At 39.2% G+C, this 27,354-nt stretch overlaps 2 protein-coding genes across 3 annotated transcripts in view; one reads left to right on the top strand and one right to left on the bottom strand.

Moving 5' to 3' along the window:
• nudC (nuclear distribution C, dynein complex regulator) overlaps positions 1-27,354 on the top strand; it is a 36,757-nt gene that overhangs the window by 780 nt on the left and 8,623 nt on the right. The gene's annotated exons all lie outside the window — the stretch shown is intronic.
• Positions 46-25,762, bottom strand: LOC138132031 (uncharacterized). Of its 2 annotated transcripts, none has more exons than XM_069049359.1 (4): positions 25,647-25,762; positions 938-1,039; positions 536-881; positions 46-478 (listed from the first exon to the last, which is right to left on the bottom strand). In XM_069049359.1, the coding sequence occupies exons 1-4, from the start codon at positions 25,665-25,667 to the stop codon at positions 453-455; spliced, it is 495 nt and encodes a 164-aa protein (XP_068905460.1). In that variant the 5' UTR covers positions 25,668-25,762; the 3' UTR covers positions 46-452. The 2 variants fall into 2 exon arrangements, with proteins under 2 accessions (XP_068905460.1, XP_068905461.1); XM_069049360.1 differs by lacking the exon at positions 25,647-25,762 and adding an exon at positions 4,337-4,496.

Here is a 27,354-nt window from a genome sequence, read left to right as displayed (position 1 = left end):
AGGTGATTAATTGCGCTGAGATAATTTGAGCTTCATAGAAAATGATTTATTTATATAATTTAATTAAAAATCAATTTACAAGTTTCCAAGTAGGTAGAACCTGCTTGAAATTTAATTATAAATACTATACAATGTTGGTAATGATTGTTTTTACATATCACAGTAACATGAAAATAAGACACTTAAATAAAATAGCTTATGATTTAAAACAACCACAATTTTGGTCCAGTTGATACAATTCTACTGCTACTACACTAAAATTATGGATTTAAATAAAAATTTTTAAATATGTTCTAGCTAAAGAGTTAATAATGCCTATTTCGCATAATCTGACATTCCGTCGGGATTTCTCTTGGCGGAATCGAGGTGAGATATTTCTTCTTTTGTACCGTTTTGGAGATTCGTGATGAGTTCAGCCTCTGCGGAATGTCTATGCTCGTTTCGTCTTAAAACTAGTACCGCTGTCTTTTTGCTCTCACTGAAACACAATGGATTAGTATTTTTTGTTTGAAAAAAGTGCGAAAGATCGTCTTACTTTCTAAAAAGAATATCGCTGCAAGGATTCCTAACAAGAACAATGCGGACATCGACAAAACTAATATAGTTAACTGATGTTTCCTACAGAAACTTCTCTGTCTCACGACGGGCCTGGTATTCATGTTGACTACTGTAAAATGCATCGAACTGGCTACCGAGACAGCGTCCGGATCTGGCTTCTTCAAGTCATTTCCTGGCAGTGACAGGTGGTCGTTGTTGTTGGTCTGTTGGAGGTAATATTGTATGTTTTGTTGCCTGGTCAGAGCTGTGTCGTCCGGCGAATCTTCATTTTGAATCTGGGCCAAATTCGCCGCCGTCAGAAGTAACGAACCGGACCTGGCGCTCTGAAAGCCAATAAAGCGTGAGTCGCTGCACGCGTCTCGGATCGACTGTCGCTCACCTGCGTGCTGTTGTTGCTCGTCGTCGAACCTTGCGAACTCTTTGAGCTTCTAGCTAGTGTGGGTCTGGGGATGTGCCAACTCTTGTTGAGCTCTGCGGGGATCTGAAAACACATCCGTCCGATTAGATTAGGCCACCGAGCGGTGTTTATTGTTGTTCGACGGCGAAGGTCGCCGATCGATTGTGTTAATTCATCCGATTATGCAACAGTGAAGTATCTACTTCAGCAGGTGTCAAAACAGTATCTGCGGCATTTATCGGTTGCCAAGCCGTGAGCTACCAACGAATCAAGGCCTGTCGCATTGCATTCACACGCAAAAAAACACTTACCGGTAATCCAAGCCGACGTTCTCTTTGTGCCTTTTTAAGAACGACCCACGCCCGGCCGGGGCGAAACAAGAGCCCCCGCGGCCTCGTGCTCGCGAACGGGGCACACCCAAAGCGGTTCTATTGAACTTGACTCGCCGGTCCCAGAGGGTGACGCTTATTTACGGGTTTTTGCCGAATAAATCGGTGGCGAACCATCCGCCACACTAATTATGCTAATGTCGGTTTCGGCCTCGTTTTTATTAATCAACGGACAATTTCCTTGTCCGAGCTGGTGCGTTGTTCTTTTTTTCATTGAGTTCCCGAACGTGACGCTCATTTTTATAGAGCGTGTTTACATGACATTTTGCAATAATTCTTTTTAATTGGCTTTGTTTCGGTCCCACACGAAAACCGCGACATTTTGTTGTTCGACGTGGCAGCATTGAATTTTCTAAATTGGTCTAATCACCTGTTTAATTTCCTTAATGACCCGAAAACTGACACCCGTCGATCGAAGGAGCGATCAATTAAGAGTGTGGCAATGTTTTTCTCAAGCCGCAGTATAATAGCCGGCGTTAATATATTTTTATCTCGGTCATGGCTAATTTACTTTTCTAGATTGAATGGTAGCACTCATATAAATTGGTCTAATATTTCACCAGCGACGTAGCCGGCGACCTTTCGGTTTTTTCAAAGATGTTCGCGCCGAAAGGTGTCAATTCCCACCAGGAATCCGCACCGGCACAAGGAAATCGCGCCCGTTCGAATACTTTTCGGCCTGCCGGTGCCATCTCGAGTGTTAATGACTGTAACCTTTCTCCTGGAATTCGGCGATGTTTTTATTTACTTCTTCGCGGAGTCGGTACTTTACCCGACCTTGTCCACAATCATTAATATTTGTTTTGACACATTCCGGATCCGACTCGCATTGCAGCGGATTCCGACGGTGACGACATTGGTGGATTTTCGCGTTGCATCACCATCATCATAATCGCTCAATTCACGAGGATGTGTTTATCGTCTCTTCACTTTTCGACGCGTGCTCACGCAGCCTCGATCCGGCGTGAGTTCGGCACTCGGAAGAGCATTGAAGCGTTCAAGGTCGGCCCGGAATGTCCCTCCGGAGTCGCCCGGATCGAGAGACGTTCGACGAGCGATCAGGCGAACAAACAACGTCACTCGGTCGCATTTCCTTCGTTCGAGTGAAGGTTTCGCGCTGACTGAACGGCCTAAACGGTGTTTTATAGTTTTATGCAAATCGCAATGTAACGATACTGAATAAACGAGCGCGTTATTAATCAACATCAATTAAGGACTACGTTTCAAAGACAACCTCCACACGTAGAGCCGTTTGCACATCTTGCCACACAATCTAATTGCGCCAACAATTTACATGCGATATTTTAATTTATCGGTCAGTAATTTACATAGATGAATGTCTGACGTTCACGGTTCACGGAGCAGACTGGCCAATTAGTCATTTCGCATATCTATTGTCGCTCCTCTGGAGAAAGAAAGATTGCACGTTGCAAAGAACTAATCAAAACGTTTCGAAATTTCGGTTTCGCCGGTCTGTCCATGTTATTAGGATCGAGAGACGTGTCCTAACAGGAGGATTAAGTAGCCTTTCTCTTTTTTTTTTGCAAAAGTTAATAGAAAATTTCATAAACGCTGCACGAGTGCAAATAAAAATCGTAATAATTAATAACACGAGTTGGTTTTTCGTTCGGGCAATTATCAGAGCAAGTATTTTCGTTATGTACAACGTTTTCGTAATGATTTGTAGGTTTGTGCGGGTCGAATGAGATTCGGGTATTTTCAAACAAAAGCACTTCCCCATTTGCTTACGTAAAATAGAAATATTTACACGTAATGTGTGCACTGGTTTAATGAGCGTTTCCGGATTCGTGCACGACTCGATTCATCGAGTCAAAGTGTAATTGGTGGGAAGTGAAAATTTTACTTTTGATTCTAAATCGATTTTGATTTGAATTCTAGGAGCTCAGCCAGACTTTGGACGATCAGTTTCCATTCTTCGCGAAGTTATAATTTTAATCGTGTTTTCGGGTCAATGCCGCAGTGTTTACCTTATTTAAAATAATGGGAAAACAAGAGGATGCGTGTTTACACAACAAATTTCTTATTTATTTTAATCGTCCGTGTTCATCGTTGCGTTAACGGCGGCGATTGCGATTCTCGCCGACTGTTCAGATGTGCACCACCAGCTAATGGGCAGCGTGGCCTGGACAATCCAGACAATGCGATTTTTAGTAGGAAATAACTTTCACGCCGCTGCCAATGGTAGAATTTCAACCTGTAATTATTTTTTCTCTGTTTCAACTTGAAATGTTTACTTATTAATTATCGGTTGTAATTTTATGTAATTAAGGAACGGAGTCAAGGTTCTGGGTAGGGTTCCGACGTCACCGATTTTTTTCCACCGTTTCAGCGAGTCCCTTAACCGTGGCGAAGGCACCGTAATGAAGCGGTACATTTTCTCTAATTATACTTTCCGTTTCGACCGTAACAACACGTAATGGACGAAATACGAGCTCACTAATCACATCCTTCGTAATTCCCATGTTGCAAAATTGGGTCGTCGGTTGGCGGAGGATTTTTCGCGTGTCGTTCATCGGACATGATTTATCGTGTAATTTTTTACAAGATGTGGGAGGTTGCCGTACAATGGTGTCTGTGCACATTACCTTCGACGGGATCAATGTCAATGCGTGAAATTATTAAACGTATTGTCGTTTTATGAATTATGAGCAGAGCACCAAGGTTTATGGCTTCATCTCGGACGTGGTGCGCGTTTGTAAATTTCGTCCAAGAAGTCGATGATTTATCGGACACGTTCCTCACGATCGGCTCTCAATTATGCGTAAGATCAGTTGCGGAAATTTTTCAATTGAATTACGGCCGCACCGACAGATTTATCGCTTGAAAACTGGTCGCTTCGCGTGCCCAACCGGCAGCTCTTGCAATTTAGCGTTCTTGTTTTGTCGTTTTTTCACGGAGAATCGTGTGAAAGGGGAACGATTCGAATTTTTGTGTGACTTTTTAATTCGGGAAAAAACCAGCAAAAACTTACGTTATCTGTTTCGAAACCTTTGTTGTCCATGTTTACAAACGAAAAATCAAATATCATCCACTAACCACACCACTCTCAGAACTCTCAATCTTAACTTGCGGCGCGAACCGTGCTTACTGTTTCAGCATCCTCCGGAGCGATTTCTTAAATATGCGTAGTAGGGACCACCGTCGCGCCCGGACCGGCGTGCGGCACGCCGCGTCGGGGCTCCGGTACGGGTCCGGGCCGGATCTTGGGACAAACCGTGCACCAGTACGAATTTTCTGCAGTCGTCGCGGAGCTATCGTCGAATGGTGAACAGTTTTCGTCGATAAGGATCTAGCCGGAGATAATTGGACACTTTTTAATATAGAAATTTGGTCCGCTTATGGACGAAAATTGTTTTTGGCGAATACGGCCTCCATCAATTCGATCGTTTTCGAGTGATTTACACCCGTCAGGACACCGAACAACGCGTCCTTAGGCATTAGCATAAACAACTTTTAAAGCCGAGATTGTATTCGTTCTAATTGCGATTTTTTTTCGGAAGTGGCACAATTCCGGAAAGACATAAAGTACGCCCCCGACGTTTTCGGCTAATCAGCGAAAATTTAGGAAAGTCAGCTGGGTAATAACCGACCGGTTATGTCCATTTCTAAGTGTAATAGACGTTCTTTAATTATTTCTCGAGAGTTAATGTGCGAACAGTAGTCGACGTTAAAAGGTTGCGGAAGTATAAAGTGCTAATTTGTTGTAAAAATAACTAATTTGCGACGCGCACGTTTTTAATTCGACACACACATATTTTTCGGCAATGTCGGTTCTCTTCGTACAAAGAAACATTATACCTTATCGCTTTGATGGGTCTAATTAAATTTAATAATAAACTGCACAACAACTCTTTTATTTGTGTTTCATTTGCGAAGCGTCCGTGAGAGCTAATCACGGATGATCGTTAAATGTTTTTGTTTTTTTTTGCTAATTACACATTCACAATAATTCGTGTCCTTGTAATGCATACATTTTTTCTTGGAATTATTTAAGGGTAATCAGTCATCGGTTGCGCAAGTCGTCTGGTCACCCGATTCATTTCAGCACCACACCGGATTTTATTGTACCGTCGTAATCTCTATATTCCAGTTTATCGAATCGAATAAACTGTTTAAAAATCGGAAAAGTTGCTTCGATCCAGACGAATTCCACCGAAATTCTTCACTACCGGTTAATTATGCGTTACGTAATAATTTGGGCGTGTTTACCCAGTCTCATTAGCCAAATCGATTCTCCGATCGTACCTACTTCACAGATAAATGCACCAACCGGTCTCGTTTAATTTAATCTTCTCGTTTTCAATGTTATCGAGTCGGACAAATGAATTCACTTCGTAAATTGCCTTTGTGATGATTTACATTTGGTATTTTGTTCGTGAAAGTTGATTTTTTAATTGGTCTAAGCTAAGGGACGTCGGGCGCGATATGGGTTAGGATTTTGCATCGAGTCCCACCAAAACGTGTCGCCCATGCACCGATAAATTTCGCCCACACGACCGCTAAATGCACTCCAACACGGCGATATTCGAGATTAATGTCGTTTCTTGTCGGCAGGTTTTTATTGTGTGCGACTTTTTTTATTAATCGATTGATAAAATTCGAACTGAAACTTGTTCACACGTGTGGTCGAGGTCAGATGGAGATTCCGAACGACATTCTACAAGACAAAGATTTTTTGGTTTCGAGGCGGTCCTGGATGATGTCTTGATCTCGTGGGACTTGCAGAGACGGAGATTGTACTGTGCGATCCACCAGCTGGGGAACATCCTGGTTGGGTGTTTATTTTTAAATCGTTTCATTTGCCATAACAAAATGCACACCGATTCGAATGGCGTTGAATGCTCGGAAATTGAATATTGTTTTGGTTTTGTGGCAATAAAACAGGATTCAGTGACGGATAATTGTTGGATTCAAAAAGGAGGATTACTCAGAGTGATTCCCTCTACGATCTGGACGCTGATGATTTCGATTTTAAATTTGTTCTGCTCCAGCAAATTGATTTGTTTTATTATGCGCGAATGTATTTTCTCGTCCGTCGTTGATGCTTTCTACTTTTGCGTGTGTGTAATGTACTCGTAGATAATTTTTAAGTGGGCGCATTCTATCTAGTGCTCTCTTGGACTTGTCTACAACTCACGGGTGTCATTTTCTTTATTGAAATAATACATACATATAACAATTACTCCAGTCTGATTGAACTTGCCGTTCCATAAAACGAAATATGTACCGCCTTGAGCCGATAATACAAAGATTTATGCACGGTGCCAACCTACGTACAAATTATTTAAAACGTAAATCTTAGAGCTGTCTTTGCGGTTATCTAGAAACTAATTTATACCCTTAATACTCGGTACGTAAATGGTGTTGTTCCGACTAGTACGGAACTTGTTCCGTAAAAATGTTACAATTTTAATTAGCATTAGTTTATGGTGATCTGATAACAGCAACTCGCCAGCATTTCTTTTGTTGGCTGTCTTGTCAGACTTTACGTTACGGTTGTTGTATCCAGCTGTTTCTTTCAAATCCTGCTCCTGTGTTGTCAATTTTTAATTATGATCTTCTCTTATGCTCTTTCTCATTTTTTATTTGTTGCCTCTATTACATAATAGTTATTTATGGTATAAGTGGGTTATTTAAGATATTACCCACGAGAGGTATTTGTAACCTACGAGGGCTTGCCCGAGTAGGTTATTACCTCGAGTGGGTAGTACTTAATAACCCACGTATGCCATACAACGTTTTATCCAATATTCCACAATTTTTAGATAATGACATTATTGATGAAATTCTGCTCCCGATGGGTTATGAACGTTAATAACCCACGGTGCTAATGGCAACGTGGGTTATGTATGTTATAACCCACGGTGCAAATGGCAACGTGGGTTAAAACAACAGACTAGTTATAGCCCAGTTTACTCAATTAAAACTAACTAGTAAAACACGATATTACTATTGAATGTTGGATAAAGTCCTTTTTTTTTAATCAATTGTCAGTGTCAAAATTCCCTCAAAGAACAGGCTATATCACCCTAAAACCTTTCATTTCGGAACATCTCTATCGTAAAATCTCCCTCGGTCAGGTTTGAGGTTATGTCAGTAATTTTCAAATGTCAGAAAAGTTTCAGGTGTAACCAAATTTTATACCAAAAGACAATAAATAAAGACCATAATGACACTGAAAAGTGCAACTGAACATATACAGGAAAATGGGAATTTATTTAATGGGTAATATAAGCAGTTTACCTATTCATCTTTAAAATCTAATCCCCAATCGTCTTCCGAATATGATTCTGCGGAAAGTTGAATTGTTATTGAAAGAATGTCCTCAATTGGTAGATTTCCCATCAATTATTTCCAGTTCTCTCTAATCAGTTCCTCGCAGTGACGAACACCATTGGCCCATATAATAAAATTATAAAAGAAAATACCTCGAATATTATGTGTGCATCTTTACTGCAATTTAGCATGGTCGGTTTTTCTCTCTGCGTTTCTTCACGTAATCTAATCGTAGCCAATTTTTCTCGTTGTGTTAGATCCTTGCTTTCGGAAACTCATTTAACTTTTTATTTTTATTTAAATGTAATTGCGGCTTCACTAGCGCAAGCGCCTTCACAATTCGCATCGATGACTTACATACAGTTGACATTTTACGTTGCCAACCTAATTACTATCAAATAACCAGTGGCTCATACCAACCTGACAACACTTTGACAATTGATTATAAAAAAAAAACAGACTTTATTTCTCTTTATTTTAATGTTGATTCTTTTCTTTGCTTCTCATTTATTTAAATGAAAAAATTAAGATTTCTATTTTGGAATCTTTTTTCCTTGGTAATTGCATTCGTGCTCAAATGAATTAACAATCGAATGCAGTTTTTCAGATTTTATTAATTTTATCTTTATTGCTCGACTTTACAAAATGAAAATCGATGGTGTAACGACTGGAATGAGTCAGGTATGCATTTATTACTTACGAAATCTCGCTCGACTGCCATTCCAATCTCTCAAGTCACTGTTTTTTCATCATCTCTTTGGATTTTTTCACCGTTGCATTTCCACAAGCGTCGACTGCAGACGTATCAAATGCAAAAAATGACGAAACCCGGTAGGTAACTTAATAATATTAGTGTTGCATGAGTCATTTGCCTTGAAGAATTTTTAACCTGGTACATTAGCAGAAAACTGGTATAATTTGAACCGTGGTGGTTTTTTTGAGCGAGAGCGGCCACCTTGGTCGGCAAAGATTACTGCAGTTCGGTTTGGATGACGGTCGCCAGATTTCATTCGCAGACAAGAAGTTCCCAGAAGGATTTAGAGAGGAGAGCACCATCGGGAGCGGACAGCAGAAGGATAAACGGTGATCCTTTGTCGGTTCTCGCCTCGGTTGGCTCGCTCTCGTTGATGCGGAACGGCCCAAGTGTTATTACAATATTATCTCTCCATACATCAACAAGAAAGCGTCCTTGGTACTGCATCGATGACGGTTTTTATAACGATCTGCCAAGTTGCGAGAAGCCAGCACAAGTCACGTTGCTCCCTGCCTCCATCAGCGTAATAAATCGATCGTGATGGAGAAAATGGAAAAATTCACCCCCGGGCAAACTGATATCGATCACCGTTATCGGATTGATTGCGATCGACGGTCCTTGGTCGGTTTCGACGTTCCTTCCTGTGTTCGTCAGTGCGGTGCGCGCACGTATCCGCACACAAATTAATCTAATTGAGATTTTTGCAGTAATCAATCACTACCATTTGCCTTGGCTAATTATCAGCTCTATATCGGGAGATGTGGGGCGATTCAGATCTCGGCCTCGACGAATCTCGATCGAGACGGGATGATAAAAGTTAATTAATAATGTCGCATTTCGTCAGTTTTGTCGGCGACTGGCACCAAAGGATTTCCGATTTTTTTGCACTCAATCACCCACTAATTTAATCAAGTCTCTGTTCCAGGTGTTCCAATCCCTGCAAATATTTTTCCTCTATTTTTGAAGCGTTCCGAAAGGCGTGCACGCCATTACGGGTAATTTTTGAAATCACCTTAATTGGAATAATGACGCTTAATGTATTTATGCTTATGGTAATGAACGCAGCCGTGAAATTGATTTTACTAACATTGAAGTAAATGAAATAATGAGCCTGCAACGGAGGAGAGACGAAATGGTAAACCGTTTAAATAAATAAACACGGACTATACCGTCCGCTGCGGATATTATCCCGATGTTTATGGATCTGTTGGTGCAGCTTTATTGAGCACGTCTTGTTTAAGTGAGGCCACCGAATCAAAATATGTCCCGCAAGTACGAAATGTTTTGAGCAAAAGAGAAATTTCGTATTTGGAATTTTGGTGGATGCGCAGGGTCACCATCTATTGCGTCGTGCTCCGGTTGGCAACGATTTATTGCACGTTATAAAAACAAACAAACAAGAAAACTTGAATGTGACAAATTCTGGTAATAGATTCAGTTGATTCATTCGGTAGGTGTGAGAACCGCGAAAGTTGATTCTTTTGTTGGCGCCAATTTGCATTGATTGGCATCAAGGTAAATCATAACAACTGATCTCGTCCAAATATTTACCGTTGCGCACACATCATAAAAAAAACAAGATTTTTACATTGTCATCAATTCGTTTTGAATTTTATTGCATATTAAATAACTCGTACGGTTTGTTTGAAGTTGCTGATTAAAATTCTGGGTTTTTCTGGAGACCTCGATTTTACAGTTAGAGCTTTCCGAAATTTACGTAAAAAATTAAAACACCTGGTGGAGTCTCGTGACTCGAGCGTCTTGCAACATTGTGGCATGATGGGGCGATTATTTACGAGATGAATTGGATAATTTGCTAATGACGTCATTATCTTCGATTACTGCTGGAATCGTGCCTCGGATCATATTTTAATGGTAGATCCACGGGTAGAGTCAACTTTGCTCTTACCGCACGTTAAGGTCAAGTACAAAGGATAAATTTGAAAGGGTGGTATTGACAGGTTGATTGTAAAATTATTTTCGGTAATTGGGCTCGGGATTGGGATGATAAAAGCTCGCGAGCCTTGACGAGAGAAATAAGTAGGTAAACAATTAAGGTTTGAAAATTGTGTCGGTGTGTGTAAGCGCCCAGTTTCCGGATTGCTCCGGTCGTAAACAATAATCCGGTGCGATTTCTTATCCACTTGTTCAAGTTCGCATAGCGGGGGGCAACGAGCACTTAAAAATCCAGCAGCCTTAGAAGAGACCCGATGAATATTCAATACCATCTATGCATACAGTTAAATAAATAATATCGCGAGGTGTGTTCGCTTTGTACTTACTCACGGGCGATCACGGTTGCACCGTATTTACATGAAAATTGTTTTTTTAATAATCAATTCGAACGAGAGCCAGATCGTTATCGGCATTTTTGAGGCCATAAATTGTTAATTTGAAAGTTTCCGCCCTTGAGTGGAAGTCAACAGGAGTCGGGAGATAAATCGGACACGCTCGCCGCACTCGAGATAATATTGTATTTTTTTTTTTTGTTTTCCGTACGAGACGTCTTCGATATGTCAAGATTTCCGATCGCAATCGTCGTCGTTTCTTTGTGGCAATTGTATTGTGCCACCGAGCTTACGTAACTAGGTGTACACGGGCGTACGTTCTCTTTGCTGCATGCAGAAAAGCACGCGTTTGTCACCCAACTTAAGGATGTGGAACAGGATGTGACAGGTGCGACGAAAAAAGACACACGAAGCGCTGAAAATGTTGGATCGATGGTCACGTTCGAGCCAGTAAACGGGGGGTTTTGTGGGAAAACGGCTAAAAGGTGCTATTATGCATGCGAATTAAATGAAGCACTTAAGCTGTGATGCAACCAGTCGGTATGTTAATGAGCTAATTACAAAAAAGTTCATGACACCAATGGAGAAGACCTTCCCGTGCCATGTGAACCGTACAAATTAATTTGTTTTACATATAAGAACGCTACGATGAAAAAATGTGTCGTGGCGAGGTACAAAATAAACAAGCTCTTTAATTGCCGCTGGTTTTTTATCGATTTTAATTTTATGGGGTAATTACATTTCAAACGATTTTTTTCCGGTGATGATTTTTTTGAGGGTTCGTGCAGGAAACGATCAGGTGTTAATTGTTGTGAGCTTTGAACTCCGGTAATGTCACCTCGTGTAAACAAACAAATGGATTTCGTTCACATTCCGAAAATAATCGCGATGTTATTTTCGGCGGGAAATCGTGTTAACACAACCTTAAACACGTGACGTAACTCGTATTCAAATAGTGTTTTGGCACAAACAACGAGCCATTATCGTGGTGCGTTACGTAACCCAATGTCACGGTTGTCCATCGATGGGTTCAGATGTTTTGCAGCAAATGGTTCACATCTGCAAATAGACGCGAAACAATGCGGAAGGCGATAAATAAAATAATCGGGACCTTGGAGATCTCGAAATTGTTGCCAAATTACTTAACACAATCTATCATGCTCGATTATGGTATTTAAATGTGAATACATTACGGACGAAAGCGGCGATCTTTGTCCGCTTTTCGTTTGTAAAATCGTCCTGGCGACACTCGATCAATCAAAACGGTAGCGCAGTTGTTGAGGATTTTTCTTTGCGTTATCTAGATCTAATGCGTCCGTGTGAGTGAAGTATTTGCAGGTAGATACCTACGTGGTGAACAGCGAGGTTTCCTCTTACACGCGTCGTTTTCAAGTACGAAGAAAGGCGTTGGTTGTGTTGGTTTGAACCAGATCAGACGAAAAAAAACCGAGTCGAAAGGACAAACTTAATTGTGTAGGAAAACAGGATCTTCAGGCTGAAAGAGCGCCGCCCGGAGTTGCTCCATCCTGGTGGGGTAATTGCGCTCGTTCTTCTCGTAAATTAACGGTGGCGGCGGCATCATCGGCGCTTAATCGGTCTAATCAAGGTTCAGCTATTGTATTTCATCACAAAGAACATGTGCCGGTATTGTTTGTTGTCCAATTAGCATATGTCGACTGGCGCTGACAATTAGCATCGTGCATTTTCTCTTCCCGGCAACCACTACTAGCAATTGCTGGACGCAGACCTTCGATTTCCCCACGGAAAAAATCCAAACGATATTTGCGCGCACAAAGGTGATTTACGTTTTCGAAACGCCGTTCGTTCGCAATTCCGAGAAGTTTCCCAAGACGACCTCAGCTGTGACAGTATTTTGATTGTGCCGGAGCGGCAAGGTGTAAGGTCGACGAGTTGCAAAAGAGGAACAGAAGAAACTGAACGAGTGACACCTGGTGAACCTGACCGGCCGGCAAAAAATTGGTCATTGTTGTCGGCGGTGTTTTTGCGTGCGATTAAGTCACGTCTGTCTAATTTTAGAACTGGATGAAGTGATTTAACAGTTTTTGGTCGGCTGGCCGTTCACCTCATCCGTGGAGGTTTTCCCGAAGAGACGAAATTCGAGGAGCCCGCTTCCGGCACCGGTTGTCATTGGACGAGACGTGCCGACGTTCGAAATGAGATTGACAACCTTAAAACGTTCGATGGTGAGAGTACAAGGATCAATTTAGATGTTCTTGCCAGCGATGGGCTGACCACATGTTTGATTGATATCGTGACAGGTACAAGGATCTGTGGTGGCTGGAAGCTCCGCAGAAATTAAAGATGGTGCTCTCGATCAGGTCACAATCGACTAATTGTGCCTGACCCGTCCAACGTCCGGGTTCGCTTCACGAAGCCCCAAAATTACGATGGGCGGAGGGATCAAGAACCTGACCTTGTCCAAATTTTTTCCCACCGGAATTCGATTCGGGAAGGCGACAATAATTGCAAAATTGTACCTTGCCAGTTGCGATGATGTTTTTTTTGTACCAAAGTGCAAATTATATCTAACTGTGAATGTCGAATGCACACTCCTTTTGGAGCTCGACGCCGTTCCCTTACGCGGCATGAGACACAAATTCTGCGCGATTTTTGTCGCAGAAGTGTGAAGTTGCACTTACGCAGCTGCATAATTTTCCTTTGAAATTATTAGATGATTAAGTGTCTCGAGCTGCGTTTACGACTGACGTTATGCACTGGAAATGCAACGCAACCGTGAAATTGTGTACCGGTCTTCGGTATCTTTTTTCGTCTCCATTAATTATTATCGTTTGTTGCTCCAGGATGTCGGGTTGACAGAAAGCAGAGATTTAGTTTTGGGGGTATTGCATAAGTCAAAAGTCCAGTTAGCTCGTAAAACTTTGACTATTTAAAACTTTTGATTATTTCCACTTGTAACGGTTTTTGATGTTACTAATTTATGTTGCGCGATGCATTTTTTAATTTATTCAAAAATAATCCCACCAGTAGGAGTTCAAATTAAAAGCCGTCGGGCAGCTCAAAAGTCAGGTGGAAGTTTACCATTAAAGGATGCTTTTACTTTTAAGAAAAATGAATCCGCGTGTTGGCAATTGACCTTTGTTGTGGGTGCGCCCTGTCTAAATTGTATTAAAAAATCCTTTTGGCTAACGCCGCCCATGGTTCTGACATGTTTAGTACGGCGAAAACCTCCAATTAAAATGATAAATTAAGCGATCACAGAGAATGAAATATAAGAACCTACGTATAGTATAGTAAATGGATTATTTCATTGACCATTAACATTTATTTTCTTGCTTTGATTGCTTTATTAGATGCAAAAAAAACTGACAGTTTCTTTTATCTGAATGCATTACCTCTGATCACTTTCAACCGCAAGATAACGATCGAACAAAAATTTTTCCATTTTATTGGTCACTCGTTCTAGTTGACAAACACACAAATCGACATTTTTGTTTAACTAACATCTTCTAAAAAAATATTTTAATTTGAAATTTAAGTGTAATTAATTTCTTACATTATTTAACTTTACAACAAAGGGAATACATATACGTTTTCACGTCGAGAGCTGCACAAAAGTCGTGACATTTTACAAAAGAATAAATTAAGCGTGGAACTTATACACTACTAGATTGTTTAAAATAGTAATTAAATAATTGAGTCGTGTAAATTGTGTTTTGGGGAGAAATTTGTCAAATGTCAAATGAAATCGTGTGAACATGTAAACAACAATACCTAATTAAAGCACGTAGACGTAATACCAGCAACTGTCAAATATAAACATTGTTTGAATGTTCCTACGGACAAAGATCAAAGCTACCAACCATGTAAAACAGAAAGTACCAAAGGTATTTGTGCCAACCTGACTTTATATGATTTTTTCTTAACAATTGACCAGAAATATTTATGTATTATTGGACGTATTGGGTGATTCAAAGTGATTGTGGCCAAGTATGGCAACTATGTACGAAAATTTATGTGGCAACTGTGTGGGTAGGGTAGAGTAGAAAACTGTCAAATCAATGTGCAATGATATCAAAAAAATCAAATGCACGCTTATGAAATGTCATACAAATGACAACTCTACCTCATCCACACAGTTGCCACATACATTTTCGTACATAGTTGCCATACTTGGCCACAATCATTTTGAATCACCCAATAGAGCTGCCACTTAAGGATTACTAAAATCTGTAATAATTATTATTAGATAAAAACGACCAAAACTGAATCTTATTCAATGTTTCTCTTAACGCCATATTAGAAGAGTCGTTTTACGAAAGTTGTTGACTAATTATTAAAGACAAACGTTTCATCACAATACTTAATAAGAATTTTAACTCGTCTTCAGTAATGTTGTCATGTCTCATCAAGGTTGAGTGAAAAAAAGACGATCTATGGAGCGTTTTCCATTAGTGATGTTTTATGGGATTGAGCTTTGACTAGTTGATTATTGACTGGCACTACGTTAATATGATCTCAAACTGTTGTAACAAAGTGAGGTTTTGCGGTATCTTGCGCAACAACTATACATACACCTGTTGAAGACAAATGAATTAAGATGACTTATTGCTTATTACATATTACCACTTGACTGCTTAAACCGTCTGTATTGACTCAAATCTTTACCAAAACCCTATCATTGTTGATTTTATTGCGAATTAAAAATAAACCGATTTGAAATCTGAACTTAGGGCAGTATTTCCAAACGTTTTTTGTTCCACAAACATCTTTATAAGTACTAAATAAAAATGTATTGTGAATCTCTCGGGTGTAGCTATAACATAGTTAAGAAATTCTACAATTTTTCGTATAAGACACTGTAAAAAAATTCTGGCGCCATTTTTGTATAGTACGTATGCTACTATAGAAAAGAAAATAATGTTTTTTTTTACTCCTATTGTATAATACTGCAATTATTAAAGTGTTTTTTTTTTTTTTATTAGATAACAGGGTTTCATCATGCAGGGCCCATTGAATAATAATTTTAAAACTCACTGCAAATATCATAGCAACTAGTTTATGAGGTCCAATCGCAAATTTTCAATCAATTTCTCTTCATAGTCGTAGAAAAAGTATAGTGTTCTACTCGCGGATAATGCCTATTACTTGCTCGGATGAATTACGCCACTCGGCGCCTTCGACTCGTGACACAAAATCATCCTCACGTTATCCGCTCGTTGAATAATATACTATGTACATATTATTTACCCGAATGTTTTATAACTTTAATATCTTATGTGAAAATAAAATAAGACAAGAAATAATTAATCGCTTTGATAATGTGCTCACTGTGAAGAAACAATCAAAAAAGGTGGAAATTGTTTCTCAAAAACTTCTACAAACCTACGGTTTATGTCAAAATAAAGGTGCGTGAGGAAGACCAAGACCAAGAATTTTTCTTAACGTGACTTGGCCAAGAAGTGTGGCTTCTTTGGCTTACATTCAGGAAAAGTGGTTTCAAGAAATTAACAAAGAAGAAAGCAAAATTCAAAATATCCAGAAAAATATCTTGGGAAAAATGTCTAAAACATCATTTTGGAGGAATTTATGTAGATACATATTTTGTTCTACAACATACATAATTTGCAAAAGATTTTTAGTCAGTTTTATCAGAGCAGAACATCAAAAACTAGTCTACGTTATCTTGCGAATGATGGAAAAGGTTGGACAAAACTGTAAAAAGAATATTTTCCAATATGTATTTAGTACTGATCGTTTGTTTTTTTTTTTTTTTAATTTGACGTAAACATGTTTGGTCTTCCTTTTCAGTATATTTTGTCCTTACTGAATCATAAATTCTCAATTCCTTAAACCCACACTTCTCGAATTACCGATCTCGTGACGCGCCCTCGTAAACAATTCAATTTCCTTCTCGAACACCGACAGAGACCTCAACTGGAATTCACCGTCGATCAAACACAAAGAACGAACGCTTTGAGGAAGAAGCCGTTAATGGTTTTACGCATGCACTTCCACTCACCGCAAATTTAATTAACTCGGTATCTCTTTGATGACGCAAACCGAATCTGATTTACTTCCACATTAATTACTCGGACAGAGCCGTGAAAAAAAAGTAAAACAACCAGTTGAAATTGATGTTGTGGTCAATTGAATTTATACAAATCGACCGAGCAAACTACACGTTCAGCCTTCGGACGGTCGATCGCACGATAAATAATTGCACCGAACGCGTCATAATGGGCCACACCGATATAAATCATCCACTTCTTTTAGTCCTAGACGAAGACATTGCACGACACTCTCGATGTCGATAAATATTTGGATTTTTACCTTACGGCGATGACAAACCAATAATGTGGACACGTATGTTGGCCAACTCTCAAAACCGTGTCGATTTATTGCCGATTGTTAGATTTATTGGGAAACGGAGTCAAGGGTCTTGCGGAGTTGTGCAAAATGGTTTTAATGCGATTAGGAACGCTTTTTTAGGAAGTAGAATGTCGTCGGTTGTGGTAGCGGAATCTGGCACCTACAGGAAAAAATCCCGTGGCCTATTAGAGGAGATGCAAAGGCGGTCAAACATGCTAATAACTCACAAACCAATTAAAGTATCTTTATTACGAATCGATTTATAAATCAAATCCTCCTCAAGGATAGAGTCGTATTTTACAAGGAATATCTAAATAAGTCTCAGATAAACTAAAAATCTTGCGAAACGATCGAATTTTTACGTTCCGAAGGCTGCAGAGCGGCGACGTGCATCTCTTGCTTACAACAAATCCACTGTTATAAATTTTCCGCGGTAATTAATTTTCTGCAGTCGAGAAAAGCGAAGCACCTCGTGAGGCGAAACCGAGCAGATGTTCCAATCCGCTGACATTTCCTCCGATGAGAACGCTCCGTGCTTAATTAGCCACTTAATAAGTGATAATTCGTCCTTCGATCGATCCATTCATTTCCAGTTTTGATATTCGTTCAACTCGACTCGATCAAAATTCTCACCTTGCCCTTGTGGCCCGTCCGATAAATAATTTTTCATCCGGTCGTACCACGCACAGATAAAAATAGTCAGCGACTAATCGACGGAAAAATGTGCGGAATTCCATTTTCTTAGTTGCACCATTGTCGATGCTAATAAATCAGGTAATTAAGCATCACTGCTAGAAATATCGACGGGAGACTTCGACGACCGGTGAAGCGCCCAAATCGACAGCGCCAATAATTTTGCGCGCGACAAGCGAAATGCTAATTAATCCAAGACATAATCGTTCGTTTTGAAATGCTAACGAGTGGAGAATTATAATAATGAACTGCATCGTGTCCACATAAATTGGTCGGCGCCAGAACTAGTTCAGTCGAGCGAGATTTATGTAATTATAGATAATTGTGTCCCGCCAAAAAGTGGAATAGTGCACGACCGAGACATTAACGTAATTCCTGTATCGCAGAACAGAAGCTTGTCGTAATTTAATACGGGTAAAATGTCGCTTTCAATTTAATTATGATGAAATACGATCTTGATGTGGTGAGAAGTTCGTCAAAAATCACCTTCGAAGGCGTGTTTTCGGGTTTCGTGACGGTAGGGTCGACATTGGATGAGCTGGTTTTGCTCGATTTGTCAAAAGACGCACGTTTCTCGAAATACAGCGTTCAGAAAATTGGCTGATTCACTCGTTATTGCCAACCAGTTCTGCTGAACAGAGGCAACAAAAATTGAAACTATTGGTTCTGAAGGTTTCATCATGTTAATAAATTAATATCTTATGTTTTTCTCGCCTACTGAACTACTGTATACATATGTGTACCTATAACAAGAAAATAATCTTTTTTTTCGTGAAATTTATTTATGTTTTTAATTGCTATTACATAGAATTTTGTCACATGTCTATGTTCTATATTGAAGGTGTTAAGTTCGAGATATTCGGATTCCCTCGATTGACCTTACCTGTGATGAGATCCGGAAAGTTGAGAATTGATTGGTATTCGAAGTATTTGAATATACTTATTGCCCATTTCTACTTTTTTAAACCGTCGGATATAAGATCTTTTTAACATTGTGAACTGACTCACAATTGTCTTTAAGGTTATTTGTTAATAAATAGTAATTTGTGCAACAAATGAAAATACCGGAGAAACTAATCAAACTAACGAAAATGACGATGGACAACTCAAAAGCAAGAATATCTACAACAGAGGGTGTAACAAACGAAATAAACATAGAAAGAGGAGTCAGGCAAGGAGACGCACTGTCCACAACGCTCTTCAACATCGCACTCGACGGTGCAATAAAGGCTGCAGGACTGGACAGAGCTATTACGGTGAGTGCAACTCAAGTAATAGCTTACGCAGATGACATAGCACTTATAACAAGAGATAAAAAGAGCCTGGGAGCGGCGCTGCAAAAGCTAGTTACAGAAACAGAAAAAAGAGGTCTACAACTCAACCAAGATAAGACTAAATACATGATAATCTCGAGAAGAAAGACAGACCATATTAAAGAAACAAACCTAGGGAGTTACACGTTTAAAAAAGTAGAAAATTTTAAATACCTGGGAGTGAACGTGAACGAAAAAAATGAACGAAGCGCCGAAATCAAAGAGCGAATACAAGCAGCGAACAAGGCTTACTGGAAATATCAAAGATACCTAACGGACCATCACATTAGCAGAGCAACAAAGATAAAAATCTATAAGGCAGCAATTAGACCTGTAGCGACTTATGCAGCGGAAACAATGCGACTCACTAATACAGACGAAGAGAACCTCGGGATATTTGAAAGAAAGGTACTCAGAAAAATTGCAGGGCCAAGAAGAACAGAAGAAGGGGAATACAGGATACTAATGAATCATGAAATAAGGGACATAATCGAGGGAGAAGATATTGTAGGATTTGTGAAAGCACAAAGGCTACGGTGGTTCGGACACGTACAAAGGAGGGATACACAACACATACTAAGAAAAACCCTAAATTGGAGACCAGTAGAAGGAAGACCAAGAGGCAGACCAAGGATAAGGTGGGAAGACCAGATACACGAGGACATTAGAAGGATAGGAATAGAGGACTGGAGAAACAAGATTCAAGATAGGAAGAGCTGGGAAAAAAACATACGAGCAGCCAGGGAGCAAGGCAGAATCTAATGATAACAAGAGAGAAGAACAAGGCGGAGTGATTCACCGCAGGAAAAACAGAATCGAAAAACTCCACCATAGGAGTAGCGTAAATTCGGCATCGAATAATCGCTTATATATATATATATATAATTTGTGCAACAAGTGCATAAAGTAGTACTTTTTTTCATGAATGGGAAGTTTTACAGTACGAGCCGCGGGCGAGTGCAGCAATCCCATGGAAGACTGGGATGAATACATAGATAATTTTTAGAATTTTTATGGAATCCTTTTAATTGATCTTTGCCGCGGCGGTAAGATGCAACAGGAGTATTATGCCAAGTTAACAAACAAAAGTAGAGGAAAATTGGAACGAGGTGTTTCGACCGTCAGAAGAACTGACTGTTATCCGTAATCACATTTCTAAATATCGAAGCAACTCTCCCATATAGCCCCCAGGGATTGCTGTTTTTCAAAATTAAAAGAACACCTTCGTGGCATTTCGACAAAGAACTCATGACGGAGGTGCAAATAAAACAAGTATCAGCATCGTTGCTCCAAATGTTTTAATATCTTAAGCAGTTATCTTGAGAAATGTAATCCAAAGCTTTTTACTTTTAGGGACAATAAATGAAACATTTTTTAAATTAATTTGGTGAGAAAAATAAAAATAATAGAATGATAATAAAAGTCTGGAGCTTGTCTAGACAATTTGTCAATTTTTGGCGTGAGACTACTGCTCCACGATTCGTTAAGAAATAATTACCAACTTAGCGAGCGGCAACAATAAATTATTAGCATAATAAACACGACGCTTGTAATACTTTGTAACAAAACGAAATGAATATGCAAGCCATCATCCAAACACAATGAATATTTTTTATGCAAATAAACGCGTGCTTTATGAAATGTTTGCTGAACTTCTCCTATTCACAATCCTTTATGTAATAATTCCACCTTTCATGTTGGTTTACACGTGCCATTTTTTACAGCCACCGCCATATTAATTGTTCCGTCCGATAAACCTGTGTGGGTGCAGTAAACGCACCACAATTTGCATCCATTATTTAAACACGTTTTTCCTGAAAAATTATCCTCCAACGAGTTTCTCACGTAACACTCGATTCACGTTTCGATTGTCCACGATCTTATTTTTGAAATTGTTTTCGGTCAGTTTTCCCAAGGCTCGGAAACGAGGTGTTTTTCCATCTCGCTGTCATTCAAGGTACTTTAATTTCGGTCAGGTCTTGACGATCTCAACGGTGAAAGGATACGACGAATTTTTCCGTAAATACGCACATTTTCATTGTGTAGAGTGGCTGAGGCCACTTGCGTGCGATAAATAATACAAGTGTCCCATTGACATTTTTTTTCAATGAAACAAATTTGTAATTTAAATACACAATGTTCAAGTGATTTCCAAGAGGTCGGCTATCAATATGCATTATTCAAACGCCGTAAGACACCGGTATTTACACGCTGCTTTCTTTCATTGTTCCCAAATTGGCTCTGCAAGAAATGACGAATTCGCGATATTGGCAATCGACTTATTCTAATTAATCGGGTCGGTACAAGTTCGTCCTTGTGTGTTAATTAAATTAAGAGCTGGTCGGTATTCGCGTAACAAGACAAAATTTTCGGCGAGAGGACAAGGGCGCTTGTTACGTCTCATTGAAACGACGTAATCGTCGTTGCGCTTCCTGGTGATAAAACCGCCCAACAATGGTTTTATTTTAAGAGCAGCACTTGCGGAGCGCTTTTTTTCCAAACGCGCAATAACCCGATTCGAAAAAAATTCAAGGTGCTCAAGAGTCTGCTAAGAATTCGTGTGGTGCATTGTTCGCGGGTTTAGGTGCGGTCCTGGTTTAATTTCGCAAAAATAATACAAATCCATAATTCAATCGTTTGATCGCGAAATTCGTGTCATATTATGTGCGAAACAGCCTTCCTGCTTACATTCTTGGCATAGGTCACGGCTGGTCTAAAGAATCGACGGTTTTGTAATCATCTGGTAATTTCTGATATGTAACTCGTTATTACACGTGCCAGGTGGTGATTTATTGACGGACGGCCGCGCAAATTGACTGGCGATTATGAAACGAACTTGTCTTGCCGTTTAAAATCCGGGACATTGGCAGAGAAGCTGCGACGCTCCCAGATGGGGGGATTCCGCTTTGTCTCCAACTGACTCAGCTCTGGTTTGGGAGCGACCCTCGATTCGTCACCATTGACGTAAATCTAGATCGACAGGAACAAGACGAATTCGCGACAGCCTTGGGACAAGTGGTACTTGTCTTATCCCGAAACAAGCCGTTTCCTCCATTACCTAACACCTTTATCTTGTTCAGGACCGAGTCCTTTGTCAGGTGTCACCAGATCACTGTCGCAATTGCCGCGCCAATGCCACGGTTGCCCAACCTAGCGTTGACGTTTCCGAATCGCCCCAGTTTCGACGGTTCTCGGTGGGTGCATCTTCGGGTCAGGTTGCGCGCTTCAAGGTTTCGCTTCGCTTCCTGTGTTATTAGACGTGTCAACCGCGGCCTAATGGATGCAAATCGTTATTTATGACCCCAGCGTGGAGGTGATCGTTGTGGCGTGCTTCAATGATCGTTGGAATGTTTATGTCGTTTTAATAAGCGTTTGGTTTTTTGCGCGATGCCGGATCTGAAGGACCGGCACGGCGATGACGGCATCGTTGTCCCGGAGCGTCGCCGCCGAAATCGGGAGCCGACGCACCCGGACCTAGGGTACTAACCGGATCCTGTCCGTTGGCACAGTTCGGTACTGGCGACCTTACCGCTGCGCCATTATAAATAGATTCGGATCGTCATCGATCACCGACGAGGGGGGTCCAGGTACGCGCAAAAAACCGCTACAACAAAGTGTTATGCAATGCAGGAAGAGACATTTCGGTTTTGAACCGTCACTAACCTGCGAGCGGCGGTGAGTGGGAGAGTGGAGGATTTATGAGGGGTTACCATTGGTCCGTGAGGTCCGGGGGCTTTTCTTCCTCTAACCTTTGCCTAATTTCATTGAGGCGGCCGAAAATTTACCGTCTAATTAAGCGATTGACATCGCTTTTATTCGAATTTTTGGATTTATTGGTTTTTTGATTTATACAGCCCGGGCAGGATAAATCATCCGGCCTTGATATTTTTCTGTAGATGATGAGTGGAATTCGCGAGATTTTTACTTAGCATCGGCGATGATTAAATGTTAGTTACAGTCAGCAGGAGCAAAATGTCTGCAAGGTCGCGTGGTGGCAGGAGCCAGACGACCGCCTCTATACTGCCCACACGAACACTTCTATTTTTTTCTGAGAAAAATTCGCGGATGGACGTATTACAACATAATTGAACTAACCTTCAACAATTAGAAGTTGAAGAGTGGAATAATCGAATTTTTTCAGTAGGAAACGCTAACAACTCAATTTTTTATCGTCGTAATGGGCATCATTTATGATGGAATTTTTTTATTGACAACATTGCGAAATGGACAAGGAAGGTGAGCGTAATTCGCCAATTTGTCTAACTGCACAGGATCGTCTCAAATGCTGCAAAAATCGTGGAAAAAAAATGTCGACGCATTATTTAGTGTTATTCCTGCGCACAATCGTAAATCGGTCCATGTTGGTATTTCAGGAATGAAATACGACGAGATCATGCAGTTAAGATCAACGTGAATTAATATTTTCAGTATCGCAAAAATCATTTAAATTGACCATCAAATTCCTCAAGCCGTAAACGACGTAAAAATGTAAATAATGTTCCGTTTGGAGCTTGCAATAATTTCAGGTGTTTATTTGCAGACCTCAGTTGGTTTTTAATTTTTGTTTTGTTGTGTTGTTCAGTGAAGGACAAGACTTAACAAGTGTATGAAGAGAACTCGACTCAATAACTTTAAGCCTTAATAGGAAATTATTTGCGGATAAGATTTGTTCAAGAAAATTGGCTTGTTACGGTGGCAGGTGTAATTATTTAAAAAAAGTAACAGGAATATTAAGGTGGGCGGTAAAGAAACACACAATATATTTGATTGAAATTGACCTACCTATACGGTTCAGATTGGAACAGTTTAAAAATAGTGTATTATTATACGAGAGTAATAAGACGCTGTATTATCGCATGAGTGCTTTAATGTGTGATAATACGTGTTATTAAACGAATATAATATACTATTTTATCTACTTTGCTTTACTACTAATTCTTGAAATTTCGGCTCCTCAAGTTTTTATATTAAACTAGGGACTTTTGCGTGGGTTGGTAATAGACATTTTTCACAAAAATATAAGGTTATATTTACTAAATTTATTTCGTAACTTCACATTTTTCCTTGGCGCCTGACGTGAAACGCCTGATGTTGCCAATATAACAAAACTAAAAGTTACCAAAAACAGTTTAATAATACGATTCATTATTAAACTGTTTTCGATATAATTAATAATGAGCCCATTTGTAACGCAAAGTAGATAAATATGTATTTTAAAAATGAATTGCAACGAGTGAAAAATATATCGAAACAAATTCTTATGTAAACAAGAAATAGCGTTAATAAAATGAGAAACCATTTTCGAATAAAATTAGCCTATTTCGTTCCAGTACAAAAAATGTGAATTAGAAAAATTTTAATTTCTGTTACAAAGTGTATTATATTTTTATAATAGCTTGTCTCATCCAGAAATTTTGCCAAAACTTTCCATTACAATAATAAGTTAAATAAGATATAAATGGGTCGTACAAGAAGCTGAAGTAGATTCTCCGATGACGAGAACTGAAATGTGTTTCACGCCGTGGGAAAGCTCGTGGCTTTTCAATGCACTTTGCATGCTTCTCGATTATCTATTTAACCTTTTTCAAATTGATATGACAGGCATTAGAGCCAAGTTCTTCTTTTGCTTCCATCAAGGACAGCTATTTCAGCAATAAATTTTAGAATTTTTACTGTTTGAATTACAGGGTGTATGTAAAATGTGTGTGTTAATTTTAACACTTAGCAGAGCAGAGATTTAAAATTTGGAATGAATTCGCCATCAAAATGTATACCCACCTATGGCAAATTTTCTGTTGTGACAGAAACGGAGTCTTATCAAAAAAGTTACGTTGTTATAGAAAAAAATAAATAATCAAAATTAAAATTCTTATGGTTACAAAAAATTAGAGACTAGTTAATCACACAAAACGACTCGTTTGGTAACAATTGAGGGGCAAAAAATCTTGGAAAACTTTTCAGAACTTTGCAAAATGTTATAGAGAAAAAATTCATAAATTAACACACGTATTTCAGATACACTTTCACAATTGGGATGTTACGTTTCAAGATGGAAAAATTATTTACCAAGTACGTAGGGCTAATATTATAATTATGTAGTTACTATGCGAGAAAAATAGATTCCTATTACACAAACCAAAATAATATATGTACTGGTGACATTTTTTATTTATACCATTACTCCAAAATTGAGTAATACAGACCGTGAAAGTATTTCCTCTGACATTGAGATTGCGGCAATTGCAACCGTGATACCAGCGAAACACGAAAATTCACCAGTTTACCTTGCACTTTACCGCACTAGTGCGATAAATATGCGATTACGACATCCAAATGAATGTTGTAATTGTAAATTTTCACTTTATGTATCGGTAGTAGATAAAAATGATATCGCAGTGCATAAAACAGAGAATGCTTGCTTCTCGCAGCACGTTGCAATATTAAACTTATCATCCCATCTACTTTACAACTTCTGCTAGCTTAACGTCCACCAGTCAAGTCAGTCCTACACTCGCATCATAAAGTTTATTTTATTTAATGTTATTTACGCCGACGTAAACGACCACTTCGCATTGCAAAATGCCGTTTTATTGCATTATCCCTTACCTGGTTCATTTCGGAAGCCATCGGACGCGTCGAACTCACCAACAACTCTATAATCCACGGTATTAATGTCGCCGTACTAATCTCCAGTACACAACAACACTTAACACCTGAGTAATTCGGACATGTCTTCATTACGAAATTAACAATCGGGGGGTTCGCACCTTGATTTCTTTATTAAACATTTCGTATGCTGGATGGATGCGGATCGTGGCGCAATTTTAACATTGACTCGCTGACATTGACAGTGAGACTTTTCCGAATGAGACTCATTGTTGTAAATTGGCCGGGACGCCGACGTCCTATTGTTCTTTTTACGAGTGGGACTTGTCCAAATTTAATATGGTCGGTGATTAGTGCGGCGGTGGTTGTGAACGTGTGAAACGCGTACACCTATGACCTCCCTCGAGGTATTGCTTTGCTGAATTTTTATCAGAGTTGCGCAACGGCTGTTGCAAAAGATTTTATGCATTTTATTTTATTATTAGGCGTGCGAGATGTTATTTAGCCGTGTCCCGTGGTAATAACACCAATAACGCGCCATTATACCATGCGGAGCGTGTCGATCCATAAAACGGGCTGCACTATTAATCTTTGACACGGTGTTCGATTAGTTCGTTGCCTACAATTTATAACACCTAATGGGAGATGTATCCGGATCGAATTATTCGTGGGATTAATTGGCGACAAGTTGGAATTTCTTCTAATTGCGTTACTGAAGGAAATGCCTACGGTCGTGATAAATCGAACGTATTTTACTTAATTGATGAATATTATTTCTTTTTTGTACCTGGAGCTCGAGGTCTCAACACGAGAATGTCAGTCATGAGGTTGACTTCTGTTTTTTCTTTTTTTTGTGATTTATCATTTATCCTTACCCTTCGTGGTAATATTTATTCTGATCGAGGAGCTGCATTTACTGCAGTGTGTTGCGACAAGCAAATTGGATCGTTTTGTTTGTTTCGAAATGGAAAATGTTTCATTTTTTTGAAAGTTTTAATCATCAGTGCGCATATATTTTCGCAACAATAGGAACTTGTCCCCATTTTGCGTAATACTAATCTGGCTGTCATTAATGTTTATATAATTGAAAGGGAAAAAGTGAACAGTTTTAGCGAAAAGTAGGTTTCATTTAATTTGAAATGCGGAATTGTTCAGCGGTAGTCTTCAAGTTTTCGATTAATATTGAATTAATATTTTTTAAATCGAAGCACGAAGAACGAATGTTAAATCTTAAATTAATTGTGGGATTGTAAAAAATTTCAATGCCACAAACTTGCATCGAAGATTATTTTTTATGAAAGTATTCAAAGCAAAAAAAGAGATAAACAATAGATTTGGTCGAAAGAAATCCAAAACAGAAATAAAAAAATGGGTTGAAAGAAAGAAGAAAGATGCAAACTCAAAAGTTTTTCTACTGAGAATTCTTTTGTTTAAATTTTTCATATTAATAATGGGATCTGCAAATTTCCTATTTGTTTCTGATGACTGAATGAAAATAATTTAAAATGATTAGAAAATGACTACATGATTTTTTGTTTATTTTTTTTTCTGTCAGTAATCTTCGATCAAAAATAAAACAGTTATCTAAGTTTATTTCTTTTGAATTTTCGGTGAGGTTTCTTTTATTTTGTAAAGAATTAAATTAACTCCAAATACTTAAATGATATTTAAAAATAAATACATAAACTGGAGTCATTTTTATGTAAAT

The sequence above is a fragment of the Tenebrio molitor genome, chromosome 5 (assembly GCF_963966145.1).
Source record: "Tenebrio molitor chromosome 5, icTenMoli1.1, whole genome shotgun sequence".
Lineage (NCBI taxonomy): Eukaryota > Metazoa > Arthropoda > Insecta > Coleoptera > Tenebrionidae > Tenebrio > Tenebrio molitor.
The sequence above is the reverse complement of the archived record's forward strand: the minus strand, read 5'-3'. Positions and strand labels throughout refer to the sequence as shown.